The 14,038-nt window shown below is 50.7% G+C and overlaps 1 protein-coding gene across 2 annotated transcripts in view; it reads left to right on the top strand.

Annotated features, from left to right (window-relative positions):
* The first annotated feature begins 250 nt into the window (after nt 1-250).
* The window catches only part of ACAP3 (ArfGAP with coiled-coil, ankyrin repeat and PH domains 3), a 77,432-nt gene continuing 63,644 nt past the window's right edge, over nt 251-14,038 (top strand). For both annotated transcript variants that reach the window (XM_062012876.1, XM_062012875.1), the window contains exon 1: nt 251-377. In XM_062012876.1, coding sequence (XP_061868860.1) covers nt 331-377 — 47 coding nt within the window. In that variant the 5' untranslated portion in view covers nt 251-330. The remainder of the gene's footprint in view (nt 378-14,038) is intronic.

Here is a 14,038-nt window from a genome sequence, read left to right as displayed (position 1 = left end):
GAGGGGACCCGCGGGGCCGGCGGCTCACGGGCTGGGCGCGGCGCCGGGAGGGCGGGCGGGAGGGCGGCGGCGGGCGCGGGAGGGCGGGCGGCAGGGCGGGCGGGGCGGCGGCGGGCGCGGGAGGGCGGGCGGCAGGGCGGGCGGCGGCGGCGGGCGCGGGAGGGCGGGCGGGAGGGCGGGCGGCGGCGGCGGGCGCGCTCCCCGTGCCGGGGCGGCGGCGGCGGGCGCGTGTGCGGCGGGCGCGGGGGGCGGGCGCTCGGCCGCGCGTCCCCGGCTGCCGGCGGCCGATGCGCGTCCTTCGCTGAGCGCGCCGCGGGCCGAGCCGGCAGGATGACGGTGGAGTTCGAGGAGTGCATTAAGGACTCGCCCCGGTTCCGGTAAGCGCCGCCACGGCCCCGCCGGCCCCGCTCCGCTCGTGGCTTTGGGGGGAGGGTGGCCGCGGTGAGCCCGGGGGAGCCGGCAGCGCCGGGCCGGGGCCGTGGGAAGCGGGGAGCGGCCCAGGCGGCCGCCTTTCCCTGCGCTGGGCATGCGGCCGGCCGCGGGCGTTGTGCCCCGGTGCGCTGCATCCCGCCGCCGGGCCCTGGGGCGCTGGGCACACGCGGAGCTGCCGGCAGCCGGCGCCGGGCCCGTCCGTGGGTCGGTGGCATCGCCCCGCGGGGACCGGCCGGTGCTCGCTGGAGCCAGCAGGGCGCTGAAATAACGCTCGTTCTCCGCGCGGTCGCCTTCCCGTCTCTCGGAGGGTGGATTTTTGTAGCAGTGTTGAAGGAATCCGGGCCGTGACAACAAAGACTCCGTCTGGGCTCTGCTGCGTTTAAATTAGGCCGTTTCGGGAATGCCCAGGGCTGGAGAGAAGCCTCCACGTTTAGGGTACAGATGCTCCATTGTGCCAGGAGCATCCTGGCAAGGTGTCCCGATGGGCTGGGATGTGCCGATGCTCCAAAGGGAAGATCAGAGCTTTCACAGCTGACAATCTCCTGCTGCTTTCAGCGTTGTGCGTGGATGGGGACAGAGGGAAAGCAAGACAATAGCCTGCAGAAGCAAGTTGGTTGGCTGTGTGTACAGGGGAAGGAGTTGCCAAGGGGTCTGTGATTCCCTGCAGAATTTCTTGTTGCACCTTCTCAAAACGTTCTTTTGTTTGTTAAATGGAACAGTTGGTGTTTTCCTTCAAGTGCATTTAAAAATGATGGTTTGGAATGCAAGATTCCCATGAAAGGCTGCAGTGGGCTGTGACTGTGGCTGCTCTGAACCATTGTCATCTTGTGAAGATGTGGTTGTGGTTGTGTACAGCTGCAGGTAACACAAGTACCTGGGCAAGTGCATCTTCTGTATTCCCGTGTATGGGAGTAGGTAGGGCTGTGGAAAGGGTCCTCCTCCTTTCATGTCAGTTGTGGGGTGAGATCCTGCTCTTTCCTGTCCCAGAGCTGGTTCCAAAAGTGTGGTGGACAGTGTGATGTGAGATGACAGGCTGGTCTCTTCCCTGTGCCTGGTTGGCATGGGAGTCACGGCAGGTTCTCAGCAGGAAAAAGCCAGATGCATAGACAGGATTGCAGAAGGTGTGAAGCTCCTTCCTTAAACCTCTCCTCACTCAGCATCAATTGGAATTTATCTGACCTCCCCCCCTGATCTTTTTTGACTGTCATTCTATCCCATTGTGCTGCAGAGCATGTGAACTGTTCAGTGGCATCCTTCCAGCGCTGTGACTTCACTGTCCAGATGTCTCGCTGCACATGGCAGTGACCCTTTTCCTGGTGACGTCAAGATTGATTGATATGTTTATTTATTTATTTTGCCTTTGGTGTGTGTGTGGGCTCCTGGCCAAGCCTCTCAGTATGCAGGCAGCATCACTCTGCTCTGGCTGCTCCAACCATACAAACAAAACAGCTCTCAGAGCGCTGGGTTGGACCTTTATCAAAAGCCAGTTATTTAAGCGTGGAATTATGAACTATTTCCCAAATGGCCAGACACAGTCTGCCTGTTAGAGAGAGAACAAGAGATTAGACTGCGGAAATAAGGCTGGATATTTCAGGAGGGTTGAAATATGGGTAGCAGGGGAATATGTAAACTGTGAACACCTCCAGCAGTGAGCTGATACTGACATTAGCAGGCCTGGGACAAGAAGAGAACAGGAGAGAATTCTCCAGGCTTTCTCAAAGGGTACAGGATTTAGCCTCCTGGGATATTTCTCTTCCAACTGTTCTGGGTCTTCTGGTAACTGTTATTTGTAATACAGGAGAATTCTTGGGTGCCTGTAAGGGACAGGACTTCTTCCATGGTGCATGGCAAGAAACACACACTGACCAGTCCCTAAAGTGTTGTAACTATCAGAAAGTGCAATCCCACACAGGATGAGCTACACACAGAGAGCTAGATAAAACTGAGGTGAGGGGAGGTAATGTATCATCCCCTTTCTCAACAGAGACAGCAATAGCTAAAGCCCCTTGCCATAGGAAGCATCCTTTCCTGAGGGCACCCACTGCTGCTCAGAGCCCCTTTGTGCTCCCCTGCAAAGGCTTGTGCTGTGTTTTACAGTTGGTTTCTTCTCCTCAACAGTGAGCCTGCCAGATAATCAAATTGTTTTCTGTTTGTTATACACAGGGAGAAAAAAAACCCCACCTCTCCCCAAAATATTGCACAGGCATAAACAAACACCGTGTTAAACACCCTGCAATGAGGCAACCACACCAGTCTACTTTAGCAATCAAATCCAATTGCAGGTCAGAACACTCCAAATCAATAAATACTCGGTATTGACTCAATCCATCATTACTTCCTACTTGACAGGGACCAGTTGCTACACAGAAAACTTCTCTTTATGAAAAAAGGAGATGTTTAAATGTGTAAAGATCCTCAGATTGCTTAGATAAGCCTTATTTCTCTGAGGCATCTTGTACAGACGTGTATATTCAATTCCAGTAAACAGAGATAATTACCTTGAAAGACCAGTTCTAGCACATTTGAATACAACCCCAATAGATATTGTGGCTTTCATCTCCCTGACATGCAGAGCCCTCTGTTTAACTAGCAGTGGGAACTCTAGGAACGTGTTTCTGACTTGTTCCACTCAGTCACAGAAGCCAGTGGTCTGGAGTGATGCAGAGAGGAACCCATTACTGCCCTTAACCTGGCAGATCTGTTAAGCAACAGTGCCAGATGAGTACATTGGGCTCATTCTTGCAAGTCCTTGGGCATCCTGCCAGGTCCTGAGGCTTACCCCCTAGCTGTGTTTCCTCCCTGCTCAGGTAGGGACGTTGCTTCTCATCTGGGCATGGTCAAGAGGCCAAGGGAAGAGTAAGAACAAATTGCAGAGGTTGGTCCTGGCTGTAGCATTCAGTGGGTGACAGAAAACCCCAAATATCTCTGTGGTAATTCCCACAAGGAAGGGAAAGAAGAGGTTATTTCCTAAACTAACGTTGCTATTGTAGTTGTTGCTACTAACAAACGTCGTTAATGAGACTTGTGAGGTCAGGGTTACCCACTGCAGAGCAAGCTGCATGTCAGTGGGCTGAGCCAGGAGGTGTGCTTGGGCTGTAGCACAATGACTCAGATGCTGGAATCTTCTCAGGAGGAGCCCTTACAGCCACCATGATGGAGGAGAGCAGCCAGCTTGCAGCATCCCTCCATACACATCCAAGCCCCAGGCCACCGAGACAACTCTGTGTTAAAAGGGAGCCCTGCAATTGAGGCCTAGGCTACACAAGCCCATGTGCATGCCTGGATCTGAGGGTGCCAGTCCTCACCTCCCCCAGGCCTTGCAGCCTCTTGGCTGGCTGCAGTGCAGGAGCTGAGAAGCTCACAGGCCTCCCTGGAGCAGCACAGTCATCAAGCAGTGACCCAGGGCCATGGGCAGAGATGTTTGTTCTAGCAACGTGCAGCACTGTCTGCACGTTATTGCAGCTCTCATCAGGCAGACAAAAAAGTGCTGGGCTGGAATTCCAGCTCAGTGAAGGATGCAAGAAAAAAACCCTGTCATTTGCCAGAGGAAAAGCAAGTGGGAAAAGCAGCACATTGAGCAAAGATGTTCTGGCTCTTTCTAGATTTAAACCCCCAAGTCAAACTGATCTCACTATGTCTGAGAACAGATTCAATCAGACAAGTTTAAAGCCAGCATAACCAGTTTTAATGCATCCATGCTGTGTGGATGTGGGTTAGGAAAGGCTGCTTCTGCTGAAAAAAAACCCACCCTTCAGTGTCTTCTGTGTGATTTCCATCAGCTGGAACCGAGGGAAGCTGACACTGCACACCACTGCCATGCACTGTGGGCTAAGGCAAGCCTCCCCAAAATCACACCCAGAATGGGCAAAGAAAGACTCTCCATCTGTTCAATGAAATCATTTTCACACAAAAGAAGAGCACCCACATTGATTTGAAATTGGTTCTTGTTACACAAGGCTCCTTATGTAAGAGAGATCATCCCTAGCTGGGTTGTGGTTGTGTGAGGATACACCCACACAGAGGGTTTCTTTTTGAATCAGAGACTGATGAGTACAATTGGATCAGCTGCTGCTTGAGTTGCACGAGAGGGAGAGAAGATACTATCACAGAAGCAGCATGGTATTATCTCCATCAACCATAATACCTGTCTTTATCTGTCTATTCTCTTTCTTATCTCTTTATGGTTGCATTTCTCAAGTCAAAAGAGTGGGAAGCCTGCAAAAGGAGAAGTCAGAGCAAAGGTGTCACCATATAGTTAGGTGAGATGCTGTGCCAGTTGCAGCAGTCCATGCTGGCTGGGCAGCCCCTGTGTATCTCCACATCAGTGTGGTGCTTTCCAGATGCAGTGAGGCTTTGTTCCCTCTCCTGGCTCACAGCCTCCCTGCTTCAGCATCACTTGAAAGTGGCCTCAGGTCTGTAACACAGAACCAAATCTGGCCTTTCCTGGGGTTTCACTGGGGCAGGGTTTATGGTGAGTCCAGCCCTAATCTAGGAGGTTGTGCATTTGTGTCAGTTTGTACCTGATGTGCCATATTGAGACTACAGTCGTGACAACTGTACCCAAAGGGGCCTCCTTGGCAGTGGAGGCTGTGTTGCATTCCAGCTGCTCTGGTGTCAGGTGAATCACATTCACAGCAGGTCACAGCAGGACTCTTGCGTGGCACAGGTTAATTTTCATCCTTGAGTGGTATCACAGAAGTGTGTGGAAGCAGAAGTCTCTTCACCTGAGGATCCCTGTCATCAAAACTGCCATTTGAGTCCTGACATCCTTAGGAGGGTGCATGACTGTGGGCAGATCTGAATGTGTAGTCAGGGAAACCATGGTGTCGAGCCTTCATCTGAAGAGAACCCAGGCTGTCTGCTAGCTGGAGTGGAGAATGGGGAGTCCAGAGGCTGAGGGCTGCTGTTTGCTTTGGCACTCAGCAATTGTGTGACTGGGGAAGTCCCTTTTATCCATTTCAACAGCTCTTCTGTTTCATTTTCCTTGGCTTAGGGAGAGAGACAGGATGGAAGGGTCACACTGTGTATCTGAGTCAAGAGCCTGTGTAATAGTTTATGATGACAAAGCATCAGTGAGGTGCTGCCATCAGCACTGGCTGATTCACCATTCATTTGTGGTGATCCCTTTAGGTAGCGAAGTGTGGCATTCCAGCACTGGGCTCTGAGGGGAGAAGGGCTACAAAGGAGGGCAAGCTCCTGCTGCTCTGCACACCAGGGACCTCTCCCAGCCATCCCTTTACCTTCCTCTCATCATGTGCACAGGAGGGCAGTGCATATCTCTGCAGCCAGGCTGGGATTTTTGATCTCAGTGGCACCATCAAGGCTGCTCTCTAGTCTGCTCAGAGAGAAGGGATGCAACAGCCTGGGGGAGAATCCTTTGCCTGGAGGAGCTTGAACAGTGTGTTTTCTCTGGCTGGCTGTCCCCTGTCCCAGACATCCCGAGATGGAGCTTGTTGCACGTTACCAACGTGATCAGTGAGAGTCTCCATTCATCTGGGTGCTTTTGCAAAGTTCTGCACGGTCAGTAGGGCAGTTCAGCAGCTTTGACCTATAATCACTGGATAAGGAATAAAGCAACTGTCTCATCTGCTAATGCACAGATCAGGGCACTGTAAATTCCCCTGCAGCTCCTGAGTTAGTTAAATACATGCTGGGGGATCTTGCAAGTCCCTTTCTCCAGTTAAACAGTATGTTCTGGTATCCTGGAGTTACTAACACAGGTACAGTGAGCTGAGAGACCCTGCTACAGTTCATGATGGATATAAGGCAGTTGAAGTCCTTCCCTTTGGTATTAGGGCTCACCAGGGTAACAGATAACTCAGGCTGGAAAGTGTGTGCACTGTATTATTTGAGGCTGGGGGCAGCCTGAAGGCTGAGACCTGTAACCAGAGCTACCAGAGTGACTTTGGGTCTGGCTGCAGCTGTCCCTGGGCTGTGCTGTGCTGCCTTGCATAGTTTGTCAGGTCAGACACACATGCCTAGCCCCTGTTCACGTGCACAGGGCTGGTGATGGTTTCCACACTGCTCAGCAGTTTCCTGTGCTCGTTGCAAAAGAAGTTCATGTTAATTCCTGCACCTAAAAGCTACCTGAACCTGCTGACCCCATAAAGCCTTGACTCTGAGCATCCTCAACTGCTCTGTCCTCAGGGGGCAGTGGAAGAGTGGGGATGGGAGGGGGGAATGAAAGTCAGGCACAGGAGCTTTGGAATCAAGCCCAAGCTTTTATGAAGCTGTGACAGCCCCTTTGAAGCCTGGTTTCATACCACTGTGACATTTCAGCCACAGCATTGCTGCAGGAACACCACAGTGGAACCATGAGCTTTTCTGGCTTCCTAAGCACTGGCTTTGCTTTCAGAACCAGGCTACTGCTTAGCTTTGTAAGTTCAGCTGGGATAAAGAAACAAGCCCTGGAAACAGACCTGCAATCCAAGTTTGGTTTAGTTTTGGAGACAGGGTATTTCCCTGGAGCTCTGTATGGGAGCTGTGTTCTGATTTCAGACACAGTCATTCCTGACTGCTAACTCCTGAGTGTTTGTTGCACACCCAGAGTTTTAGCTCTTCCCATAATGAATGTGGTTCCTGTCTAATGTCAAGCTTGCTTTAAAAGTGAGGCTGGAGGAAAGGAAGGGAAAGCAACCCAGAGTCTACTTGGCTCTCTGCTAACACAATGGTAACTTGGGGGAAACAGTCCTTGTGGCCACTGGGGAAGATGGAGAGCTTTACCTGCCAGCAAGTCCTCTGGGCTGCAAGGAGGGTGGAGGCTGGTTTCCTGCAGCTCCACTGTGTCCCTGCCTAGCTGCAGCCAGGCTGGCCCTGAGCCCAGGAGGAGCTGCCCACAGCTTTGGTCACAACACCCATCATGGCTGGCCACGTACCAAGATGGGAAAAGCATCACACTTAATGTTCTGCCCATTGTGTGAGCTGCTAGAAGAAGAGGAAAACTCTTTCTGCTTGTATTGCAACAGATTAGAGAAGAGGGCAGGTTATGCAGGAGACTGTTGCAGGGTTTAGAGAAGAGTCTTTATGTGTTTCTTCCTGCACATGCTTGGTGGTGAGGAAACTGGCTTTGCCACCAGTCCCATGCATGTGAGCAGAGCCTAAGCATGCAGGTATCTGCCCTGACAAAGCAGCTGAGACAATGCCAGCAGAGGGCAAGGAAGCAGTGAGTAAGCCATGCATGTTGCTGCAGGAGCTGGTTGCTCCTCTGAGCCACTAAGAAGAAGATGAGGCCAGATGATTGCCCCTACACAAACCTCTTGGCAAGATGTTCCATTCTTTTCCCTTGGTGGGGTGCACGTTTTGGCTCCCTGGAGAGGGTTTGTTTTAAAGCAGCACATCTGCAGACATTGCTGTCTCCTCTGGCCTCTTGTTTTGTACAGGGAATTCATTCCACACACTCACAGGAAGCAAGGACAGGCCAGGACAAAAACAAAGGGCAGGTCTGATGTGTGTTCTCAAGAGCCCAAAGCCCTGACTGAATGCAGGGTGGTGCATTTACAGCAGTGTGCCCACACACACATCAGGCTCTTGTCTCCTTTCACCTTATCTAGGGGAGAAGTTGGTTTTGCTTACATGCCAGGCCTTTTCTTGAGGGAGGTGGAGAACGTTCTGCTGCTCTGATATGGTCAACCATCACTTAATTTGCTGTGGAATAGCACACACATGTATGATCTTTCTAGTACAGAACTTTTACTGGCTATAGTGAGGGAGCAAAGCAGGATATTGCTGACAGTGGGTTAAAGGGATGATGTCAGAACCCATGGGTGGCACATCCCAGAGCAGAGTGCTCATTCATTCCTTAAATAAGCGTCAAGTGGCACAGTCTAAACAGATTATATAATATCAGAGAGTGAGATAATCCATCCTCTGCATGCTCAGTCTGCTCCCTCACACTGCAGCAGGGCTTAGTGATTGCCATACTCTTCATTAAATGCCACCTCTAATAGAAGCAGCGTGTGTGGACATGTGTGGAAGTGCATGTGTGCACAGGCAGTGTTTCTGAGGGCTGGGTCCATCTGCCCCTTGATAAGGTGCCAGGATACTGTATGGGAACAGGGTTTAGCTGTGTGGCCTGCAGGTACCTGCACTCAGATGCACCAGGACAACAGACATACAGCACACACAGCTTGTAGTCCTTTCTCAGCATCCAGTCAGCTGGGCCAGTCTGTGTTCAACAGCACACAGAGGACACTGACCTATGGTTTTGTCTGCTAAATCTCTTACCCATTGGGCTGAGAATACACTCACTATGTGTGTAGATTTCACAGACTATATTGCTACAGTCAAGTGTCTCCATGGGCATAGGGAGCAGCTAAAAGAGGCTCATCTGTATTCCTATGACAAAGGAGAGTTAGGTTATGCAAGTAGACACACCTGTGGCATGTTCTGAGGTCCTTTAATGCCCCTGAACTTGAGAAGAACACTGGTTGGACCATCAGCATGGTCCCACTCCACTGGCAGTGCTGGGGTAAGGCAGGAGACTCCTCTCCAGAGCTATTCTGAACTATGGCTATTGCATGTCACTTGCTCCTGCTTCACTCCAGCTCAGTGAAACAATGCAGCTTCCCACAGCTCAGTTTCTTGTGAGAATATCAGCCCTTTGTTGTGTCTGATAAGCCCAGGCTTTGGCAGGAAGGATGGATTTGTCCCTGCACAGCGACCTCGCCCCAGGATGCAGGAAACAGCCGCTGTGATAACACCGACAGAGCAAGAGGCCCCGTTCCCTTCCCTTCCCTTCCCACCCCACACTTCCCACACACTTCTCTCCCCACACTCTTCCTGGCTTTTCTTGCTTGCACCATCTGCAGGCTGGCACTTCAGATGGTGCTCTGGTACCTGGAGGCTGGAGGAGGAGAAGGCAGCGAGCTGACGCTGGCAAAGGCGCCTGCCTGAAGTGTTCAAAGAGTGTAAGAAAACCAGTTCTTCCAGACTGAGTTGAGGAGTTTGGGATAACACAAGCTCCACTGACTCATCTGAATTCAGAGATCATGCATAAAGCTGTGGGACAGTGCCAGACTGGTAAACAGGACTGAGACACTGGAACACTCCAAGCTGTGTGTATGTCGGTGGGATGGGAAAAAGCTGCTCTCAGGGGTCGAGATGCTGTAGCATGGAGCCTCATGGACTTCAGCCTTTGCTTGTGTCCAGTTACTCATAGTCCAGTGCTCCATCCTTCTCTTTTACCTGCAGTTCTGAAGGTGTGAGATGCCAAGAAGTGCAGAAGTGGAGCTGTCTAGCTAAACTTTCAGTGTGGAGGGTGAAGGCTGTGCATCCCACAGGGCTGAACCCTGTTGTTCTGACCCTTGACTTTGTGCTTCGATTCTTTTTCTGCTTTTTACAATCCCAGCTTTGTTCTCCTATGGCTGGGCCACATCATCCAATACAGAAGATGCATTAACTTTTGCTGCAGGCAGCACTGGTCCCTGTTTGCTGCCCAGTGATTCCTGCTGGGAAGCACTTTGGCTTTTTGTGTGAGCTGGGGAATTTCCTCCTTGTGTGTGAACCTCACCATCCTATCTCCAGAGCAGGGTCCAAGGCAGCATCAGGTATGGAGCAGCACAGTAATGTTCTCCCTGCAGGAATGGTTTACTAGCTCAAAGGGGTGTGACAAGCCATCAGATGGCCACAGAGAGCAGAGCAAGCAAATCCTGCTGTCTACACTCAAGTGTCCTTCTCTAAAGCTTGATGACTGAGGCACTAATCCTTTCCATGAGAACCAAAGTCACATCACAGAAGTTCTGTTGCCTCTGGAGAGGTGTAAGAGGAAGGCAGAACTAGAAAACTGGGGCCATGCCCAGTGCTCAAGGGAAAGAAAGGAAAGCAAGGGATGGGCAGTGTCTCTACACTCCCATTTCCCCCTGCAAGCTTCCATGCAGCTGAAGTGGCAAAGCCATCCAACTCTCCTCCCTGTAGGAAAGGGTTGTGTTGCTGGTATCAGTACTCTGCAGAGGTAAACCACTTGTTTTGTGGCACTGGGACACAGTGAGAGACATTTCTAGTGGTTGATAGGGCTGGGACAAAGGCTGGACTCGATGATCTTAAAAGTCTCTTCCAGCCCAAATGGTTTGGACCTCTGAGAGGGTGCAAGAGACATCCAGCTGTGCCAGGGCAAAGGAAGGGGCAAAGACTCTCCCTCAGGCCAGTCAGCATTTTCAGCACTCCTGCTGCCAGGGAGGGCAAGACCTTTGCTGTGGTTGGCAGGACACGGCACAGGAAAAGCCTTTCAGAGGGAGACAAAGGCAGCATAGAGGTTGGGGAGCTCCAGTCCTGAGCCAAGGCCCAGGGGAGGGAGAGAAAAAAGAAACAAGGAGCATTTAGTGCTGAAAGAGATCCTTGCTGGGGGAGGGTGGGTTGAGCTAAACTATGGGCTAGGGGAAGTGTCCACAAAGCCTGCTGGAACTCCTCCAGCCGTGTTGGTAAACGGATGCTGCTGAGTTCGCTCAGGGGGAAGACAGAAGTGTTTGATAAACCCATTTGGCTTGTAAAAGCAAGCAAGCAAATGTCATCAGAGGAGCCTCATGCTCTGAAGTCACTTAGGAAGAAGAATCAAAGTGTTTAGGGAAGAAAAGGCAGCATTCACAGGAAGGTACAAGAGACCCACCTGATGGAGGGCTGAGGCTGGAGAGTGTGTCATCACCAGTGTGCCTGTTTCCAGGCAAGTGTCTCACTGGAGTCCTGCTGGTGGAACTTGTCTGATGGATGAACCAGCTCAAGGAGGCCAAATAAGGAAGGTTGCCTCCCTGTGTGTGAGACATAGCAGGCCCTGGTAAGCACAAAGCAAGAGCCAGAAGTCCTGTTGAGTGATCCTCTGCCTGCAGAGTGCAGTGGGACTGTCAGGTGTGTTGTGCTCTCTGCCACCTCACCTCCTCGGCCCATGAGGAGTCTCTGGATGAGGTTTTCTTCTCCAGAACCCAAAGAGCTCTCTTGCATATCCCTCTTGTGGGTGTCAAAGAGCTCTCTTGCATACCCCTCTTGTGGGTGTCATTCCAGGAGCTTCTGCCAAAGGGCTATTCAGAACAGAAGGGAAGGGATGCCCTCAGTCTGATCACAGTTACCAGCCATCAGCAGAAGTAGTGCCATGCTCTGATGAGCTGAAGATGGAAGTTGCTGTGTGTAGGTTGCAGATGCTCTTTGTCAGTTGCTCTGCCAATTCATCAGCATTAGCTGGCCCATGAAATGGGCTGCACTGAGGATACATCACTTGCAGGTGCTCAGCTCAGCATTTGAGCTGAGAAATGACTTTCAGTGGACAGAAGGGGACAAGCACAACCTTATACAAGAAATGGGTAGCCCTGGCTGCCCTGGCAAGCAGAAAACCCCCTTTGCCCTTAGGATGGTGCCTTTTTGAGGTCAGCTGTCAGATTTACTGTCAGTCAGCCTGTAGGATCCCCAAGAGGCTGATGTTCCTCCCTGGTTTTACCATGGTTTGCACAAACATCTCTACACTGCAGATCTGAAACCACCAAAAAAGGCTGTGCAGAGAAGAGACACTACCCTAGGGAAGGAGTCTGTTCAATACTATTTCCTGACCTGACCTCCCAGTCCTCACCAAGTCAGTTTGCTAATGGGCTCTTCCTTTTCACACACACTGAAATAGCAATGCTGGGATATCAACAGCACTGGGACATTGTTGGGCTGCTTCCCTTTTATCTCCATCTGCTTCAGGAGTAGGGGCAGAAGTAGGAAATGGTTTGCTGCAACTTCTGTCAGCGTTTCCCCCCTTAGGCTGTAATGATGAGTGGTGAAAAAAGTGCCTTCTGTGTAGTATTTCCTCTCTGCTTTATGTAACACATTCCAACCTGCAGATCAAGCAGCACTGGATGGTGACAGATGCAGATGCTGGAGTTGCTGTTGTCTCCTCGACGATTTGGCTGTGGGTTCCAAAAGAGAAGCTGAGGGAAACCTGTTACCCATGAGATACATTACATAAGGAATGCATTAAAAGAGCTAAGGAAGGATTTCATCCTTAAGCCATTAAATCCTAGAGTAATTTAGGTTGGAAGAGACCTCTGGAGGTCATCTAATCCAATGCCCTTCTCAAAGCTGGTTCAAGTTGCTTAGTGCCTTGATTCTAGAGATGCTCAGAGTAGCTATCAGAAAGCAGTAATGGAGAATTCATGGTGTGGGGACAGTCCCTGCTGAGCTGAAGCACTGCAAGAAGCTCCAGTGGCTCCTGTTACAGAGTCATAGAATCATAATTTGGACACAGAAGCAATAGTGGAAGGAGCCTGTGCTTGTGTGTACACAGCAGAGTGCATGAAAGCCCTCTCTGTTACATATGTGCTGAACAGAGCTGTCAGGTTTTCCTAAGTATTAATATACTGATTTAAAGTCACTGGAACACCATGCAACCAAAAGATGAAGTCTTCTTTAGCTTGCTTCAAAACTCTGTCTCCATGGAGCATCCACCTCCATCCTCTCAGCAGAAGGATGAGAGACATCAACTGACCTGTAGCACGTTTCAGACAGGGACTTGGGTATTTCTGTACTGTGCCAAATGGTGTGAACACAGTCACCAAGGCTAGAACTAAGCTGAGGCACAGAATCTCTTCAGCTATGAGAAAACATGCTGGAAATGGTTTTAGGAGCTGTGCACCTGCATCTGACCTCCATGAAAACAGAGCAGCAAAGAGCAGGAAAGCATCTGTGTTGATGTGCCAGTGAGTCCCAGCTGTGGGCAACGTGTTTGTCGTGTCTCCATGTACTTTGGTGTTTTAATTGTCTACTTGGAGATTCTTGTAGTGTTCAAAAGCTGTGCTGAGACCTTCTGCCTGCTCTTAACAGCAGCTGATGATGTCACTTGCTGGCTGTAGGAGCTTGCTCTTAGCAAACCAGTGATCCAAACTGCATCTTGGAGCCAGCCAAGCCAGCAGTCTCTAACTGTACTGCCCCCTGGGACTTTGCAAGGAGCAAAGAGTTGAATCTGCTGGCTACTTGTAGTTCTGCACCAGGAAAGGAGCTGGAGCTGACAGATTTGGTGACAGATTTGCTGATAGATTTGATAGATTTTGAGCAATCAGTGGGGTCAGAAAGGGAAAGGCAAATCTTGAGTGGAGCTTTTGCAAATGAAGAAGAAACAATGAGGAGAGAGGTGAGGACCCTGCACCTCAGAACCATTGCAGTGTCACATCAGCTGAGCTTCTGCTCTTCCTCCTCAGCTTTTTACTGCAGCAAACTCTCGTGCTCCCAGGATCAAAAAGCATTGGCAGGGCCTTCCACATCTGCATCATGCTTAGAGCCATCTGTAAAGAGATTTTGGTCAAGATTAGAAGTACAGCTTATTCCATTATCCTGAGACAAAAATAGGAGACTCAGACCACTAAAAACAGCTCTTGTATTGCCATTAAGCAATTGGTCCCATTTAGCCCAAAGACAGATGCATTTTGATGATGAGTAAAATCCCCTCCACGCTCACAGGAGTGACAGTGAATGAATTCCTCTCTCCAGATGGTAACAGGGACCCCAGACAAGGTAATAAAAGCAATTCATTTGTTTTTGAAAGTGACTTCAGTGTGAGTGGCTTTAAGATTACCTCCATCATCTGTTTTTACCAAGGTTTCTTCCACTTATCCAACACACAGTGTAGGTCTGAGGCTGAGCCAGCAAT

This window comes from Colius striatus, chromosome 21 (genome assembly GCF_028858725.1).
Source record: "Colius striatus isolate bColStr4 chromosome 21, bColStr4.1.hap1, whole genome shotgun sequence".
NCBI classification, from domain to species: Eukaryota; Metazoa; Chordata; class Aves; order Coliiformes; family Coliidae; genus Colius; species Colius striatus.
This window is presented reverse-complemented; position numbering and strand designations above follow the sequence as displayed.